Source organism: Strix uralensis, chromosome 2 (genome assembly GCF_047716275.1).
Source record: "Strix uralensis isolate ZFMK-TIS-50842 chromosome 2, bStrUra1, whole genome shotgun sequence".
Lineage (NCBI taxonomy): Eukaryota > Metazoa > Chordata > Aves > Strigiformes > Strigidae > Strix > Strix uralensis.
The window spans coordinates 69,761,699-69,767,698 of record NC_133973.1 but is presented as its reverse complement, the minus strand read 5'-3'; the positions used below and the strand labels follow the sequence as shown (position 1 = coordinate 69,767,698).

The window sequence follows — 6,000 nt, the reverse complement described above, 5'->3', positions numbered from 1 at the left end:
GAGGGGTGGCTGCCTTGAGGATGCCCATACAAAGGCGCCCTGGTGAGCTAGCTGAGCATGGCTCCCTCCCTGCCCTAGGTGCTCTCGACTGGGGCAATGAATCACCACCTGCGGGTGCCTCGTCCTCAAAGGCATCTCCCCGCCAAATCAAGGCAAACACATCCAGACTCAGTGCATGCTCCATCTCCAGATGCTCTGCACCGTGCTGCTGAATGGGAAACTCAGGCCATGTGCAAAACCAGGCTTATGCCCCTTGTCTGGGTTATGGTGCCTGCTCCTTCTCTCTCTCCTGGTTTCTTGGCTGCAGGACACATACACCTTGCTGGCACCATGCCCAAGTGCACTCAGGGCAGGAGGAAGGGGATCTTCCTCTCCCCACAAACCTGCTCAACCCACCAGGCGACCTCAGAGCACCTGTGAAGCCCGCAAGCAGGATTTCCTTGCTGTTTTCCTTGCAAATGCTTCTGCTGCTGCATCCCCTCCCAGCCTCTCTGCCACAGCCTTGCCACCTTAGTCCCTCTTCCCAGCCTGTCCTCGCTCTCTTCCTCTGGACCTACACACCTTTTGTCCCACAGGTAAGTTGTTAACTTCTCAAGATTTTGAAGAATCCAAGATCTTCCAAAAGAAGATCCAGAAGGAGATTCCGACTTCTGCTCAAGCACCTTTAACAGGCCTTTATTTATGTGGGAATTACTACTGACAGCAAAGTTGATTTAAGGTCTGCTCAAGACCAGCGGGGTTTGCAGAGTGGTCTTCTCTGTTTTCTTTGTGAACCGCAGAGCCACTTACGTTGCTTGTTCACTTTGCCATCTAATAGAGAGAGGAACCTCAGTCAAGTTGCCTTAATGTTTATTTTATTTAAAGAATCAGAAACACAGTCATTGTAGTTCATTTGTACTCATATCCGCCAACATTTTCTAAATCACGTTAACATTCATGTATAACAAAAACATTTTCTGAGCTGTGCAAAGTTCAAAGGAATTGTTCAATTACTTGAACCCATTTCTAGAAGAGCAAACCTGGCATTTTACAAACTGAGGCCACCAGAAGGAGTCTTTTCTTTTCCCCGCCCTGTTGTAGGAGATGCAGATGCTCCCTCCTCCCCCTTTCCCTGGTATGACAGGTAAAAATTAGACCACAGTACGAGTCGAACATCTCGCGTCCAGGACTCCAAATAGCACTGGGTCACGTTTTCGTATCACTGAGCTGTATTAAGTTCTGCACTTGTGCTCCTGGCATGGAAGTGATTTATCCAAGATTACTCAGTAACCCAAACTGTGATGATAAGCAATAAACAGGGGCCAGAAACAGCTGTTATCAAAATAGAAACACTCCCCCCCATCCCCCCACCCCAATACTTTTCCTTGCAGGAGTTATGACTGGAAGGGTTGTCGTCTGTTAAAAAAACCACCATCATCCCTGCAAAATATATTTGAAAGCACTCATTTCATGACACAACATCTGTGTGTTTTCCTTGATCTTCTCACACATCAACTTTTGTCCTGTTAGAGTTAAGCATGAATAGTGGAAATCTGGAACCATTTTAGATCTGGCTAAACACAACAGGCAGCAAGCAAGCCGTCATCCTGTTTCGTTTTTCTGAGTGTAGTAAATACACCCACAGAACAGAATTTTAAGAGGCCTTTAACCACTGTAAGTTGTCAGAAAAAATCTCCTCATCTCTGACAGATCTAACCCAGAATTTTTATTGGAATCGATAACACACATTTTGGTGTTGCTGACTCGCTAACTGTGCAGTTTACTGTTTGAGGTGCAGTGATACCAATTCTGATCTGGACCAAATAAGTGGAACAGCTATGGCTCTAGTCTCAAACAAGTCTTTCCAGAAGACATTTCTTCAGCTCTTATTGGTTATAAAAAGGCAATTTCCTCTCAACAGTAACTAAACTTTTAGTGGCTGATTCATTACAATCTGGAATATGAACAAATGCGGCAACGTTAAGTATAAAAAGAAACACCCTGAAAATGATGCCTCCCTGTTTGAAGGTGCTATACTTGGCCATGGACTGTGTTTCTGGAATCGGTTTGTTACATGTGACAGCAAGAAGAAACTTATTTTACAGAGAACAAAGTCACGGAGCTGAACTTAAATAGGAACGCTCACTTACATGGGTTTTGATATGTACTAGTATACACGGCTTGAATGAAAACAAAACTTACACCTTCGCATACGAAATACTGGTAACACAGTAATGATGTTCACCCACTGGGCCTCTTCCTTTTAATAAGATCATCTCCAGGTTACAGTGCCTCCGACACGCTTTTAAATGACCACCACATGTGGGCTTTGGCAAACAGCCAGCTGCTGGCAAAGGCAAGGTACGGATACAGCTACGAAAAGCCTTTCATCATGTTTCATTCCTCAAAAGCCGATGTCTTTTTAAATACTCTCACAATCGCATTATGGAATTTTTTTCTCATTCTGCTTCATATGAATAACTGGCTAAACTCCCTTTACATTTATTGCACCTTTAAGTCCCTGGTAGATGAAAGCTTATATTGCCTGATACGGTTTGTATTGTAGCTTGACCACGTTAAGAAATTGAACAGTCTCCAGAACTGTGCATTTCTACAGTAAGAAATCACATCTCGATAACGCTAATTACAGCCGTCGCAGATCAGCTCTCGTCTCCGTGATGCAACGACAGAGGAAAACTCCATGGTCCCTGTGCGTGCTAGAACCTGCAGTGTTCTTCTTATTGCCATGAAAAAGTCAATTAAAACGACTCCTCTGGGAATTACTTCCAATTCTGGAGTAATCATCACTCTCCAGACAAAATGCTGTGCTTCAGCGTGGGTCTTCAGCCACTCTAAATACGTAGGAGAGAGCGAGCGTGTGCGTGTTGCGCAGGTGTGCTCCCCCAGGTATGTTTATCAGTGACCAAGTGGCTTTTTCTCTTTTCCTCTATAAAGCATGAACAAGCAGTCTGATCTCGATCTTCAGGTACATTTCTAATTTCATACATTGAATGCAAATTTGTTGCAGCCTCTCTGTTTAACCAAACCAAATCTTTAACAATTAAAAAAAATAGCACCAGATGTATGAAAAAGAGGAAATGTCTGATCTAGTAGGAATATATATAAAGTAGAGCAATTCTTACAGTAAAAAGTTACGTCATACAAAAAAGCAATGGAAAGTGATACTGAAGGACAAAAATCCATGCTGCATATAATAAGGGCAGAAGACAGGCAAAAGGGATTCTGCTCAAATAACCACAGTTTAATGGTGGAGCCGTACTTCCTCCAGGACCTCCCTGGCGGCAGCGCCAGGACACCGGATGGTATTGGACTCTGAGCACTAACACACGCACTGACAAACTTGCGCAGCATATCTTTGAGGTATATAGAAAGCACGACATTAATGTTTTGGACTCCTCATTCTTTCTTGCACGACGATGCACTGATCTTTAGCTGGGGTTTTCTCCACCCTTCCCTCCCGCTTTTTCCCTCGGGAAAATGAAATCCCAGTTTAAGAGCTTCCTAGCACACCTCCTTGAACTCTCAGATCCATCTTGCATAGGCCAGTAATAAGAACACTGCAGCTCTGACAAATAAGTTACAGCAATATAACAACTTTCCTCTTAATTTTTTTTAAAGATATCTTCTCTATAATTTACACAAAGGATTAACAGCCGGAGTTTAGGTTACGTACAGTCCAGATGGGCGTCCTTTCAGTCTGTGATTCCAGGTGGAAGGCACTACTTCAACATACCACTGTATGCACTGCACATGGTCTCAGGAGCACAGTGGGGCACTGTGTCTCCAGAGCTGTAGACTGAAGGGCCTGGGGGGGAGTCTTTGGAAATAAAAATGGCAGTGGTTATCAGTCAGTCCAGTTTCTCTTTGCTGTCTCTTCTTGTGCTATGCAGTTTCCCCTGAAAGCTCCTCCAGTTGAGAGAGCGACGAGCTGTCCTCAGAAGCTCTCAACAAAGCTCCCAGGGAAGAGGCCCGTCCTGCCATTCCTCTGCAACGTCCCTTTGTACCAGCCGTCCTCCCGTTTCTTGTGCACAAACACAATGTCACCTTCCTTCAGTTCGATCTCGGCCTCGCTCTGTGGCGGGTACGGGACCACAACGCGGTACCTTTGGAGACAGAAACACAAAGACCTGCTCAGCCAGCGATTGAGCCTGTGCCTGATGGGAGCAGCCAGGCACCAGAACCAGAAATCTTGGAGAAAAGTAGTTTTGGAAGCATCATTAAGCTACATTTTCACATACCAGTTGTACCTGAGGCAGCTGTATTTTCTAATAAAATTCAGTATGATGGGGAGATTTCTGGCCAGCTTGACTGGAAACTTGACCAGGACATACTCTAGAGCCAGACCATGAAAGCAGAAAGGTATTGTCAAATGGCTGTACTACTTGTGGTGGTCCCTGATCCTGGTTGTGTGCCGAGCCTGCGCCAGAGACTCGACCACCTTCTCCTGGGGCAGCATCTGCCTCTGCTGTAACACATCTCATTCAGCACTGTATCTCCTCCATCCAAAAATCATAGACTCATAGAACCGTTTGGGTTGGAAGAGACCTTTAAAGGTTACCTAGTCCAATCCTCCTACAATGAGCAGGGACATCTTCAACTACATCAGGTTGCTCAGAGCCCCGTCCAACTTGACCTGGAGTATATCCAGGGATGGGGCACCTACCACCTCTCTGGGCAACCTGTTCCAGTGTCTCACCACCCTCATCGTAAAAAATTTCTTCCTTATATTTAGTCTGAATCTACCAGACCCTACTAAAAAGTCCCTCCCCATCTTTCTTATAAGCCCCTTTAAGTACTGAAAAGCCACAAAAAGGTCTCCCCTGGAGCCTTCTCTTCTCCAGGCTGAATAACCCCAACTCTCTTCTTTTTCCCTCATAGGAGAAGTGTTCCACCCCTCTGATCATTTCTGTGGCCCTCCTCTGGACCCGCTCCAACAGGTCCATGTCTTTCCCATACTGGGGACCCCAGAGCTGGACACAGTACCCCAGGTGAGGTCTCACCAAAGTGGAGTAGAGGGGGAGAATCACCTCCCTTGACCTGTTGGCCACGCTGCTTTTGATGCAGCCCAGGATACAGTTGGCCTTCTGGGCTGCAAGCACACATTGCTGGCTCATGTCCAGTACCCCCCAAGTCCTTCTCTGGAGGGCTGCTTTCAATCCCTTCATCCCCCATCCTCTATTGATACCAGGGGTTGCCCTGACCCAGGTGCAGGACCTTGTACTTGGCCTTGTTGAACTTCATGAGGTTCACATGGTCCCACTTCTTGAGCTTGTCTGGGTCCCTCTGGATGGCATCCTGTCTCTCAGGCATGTCAACTGCACCACACATCTTGGTGTCATGTGCAAACTTGCTGAGGGTGCACTTGATCCCACTGTCTGTCATTGATGAAGATATTAAACAGTACTGGTCCCAATATGGACCCCTGAGGGACACCAGTCATCACTGTTGACCACTACTCTCTGAATGTGACCATCCAACCAGTTCCTCATTCACCAAACAGTCCACCCATCAAATCCATATGTCTCCAATTTAGAGAAAGGTGTTGTGGGGGACTGTGTCAAAGACCTTACAGAAGTCGAGTTAGATGACACATGTAACTATTCCCTTGTCCATTCCATTGATGATGAAAAATGGGGTTTGCAGTGCTCCCACCAACTGCCTGCGATATTGGCAGAAGTTAGGTAAAGCAGTTCACATTTTTCTTCTCATGTTTCTTGAGAATACACCTTGGGTCCCTCAAACCTGGAAGGGAAACTAAAATGGAGAGGTATCAAATGACTTTCGAAGCACTCTCCAAAGCAACAGGGAGCCCCTGTCCTGAACCATTCACAGGGCTCTCTGGGAACTTAGTTTTCAAGTGTCACTTCATTTCAATGAAGTAATGACAGATCTGATCTTGATATGGCTATTCTACACTCAGGCTTATCAGCAGGTGTCCTCCTGAGAGCACAGATTGGGCCCTTTTATATCAACGCACTTGTGTGCAGAGCAGGGAATATA

The 6,000-nt window shown here is 45.9% G+C and overlaps 1 protein-coding gene across 1 annotated transcript in view; it reads right to left on the bottom strand.

Moving 5' to 3' along the window:
- Positions 1-832: 832 nt before the first annotated feature.
- The window catches only part of SH3RF3 (SH3 domain containing ring finger 3), a 257,874-nt gene continuing 252,706 nt past the window's right edge, over positions 833-6,000 (bottom strand). Inside the window, exon 10 of the mRNA XM_074859161.1 lies at positions 833-4,103. Coding sequence (XP_074715262.1) covers positions 3,935-4,103 — 169 coding nt within the window. The 3' untranslated portion in view covers positions 833-3,934. The remainder of the gene's footprint in view (positions 4,104-6,000) is intronic.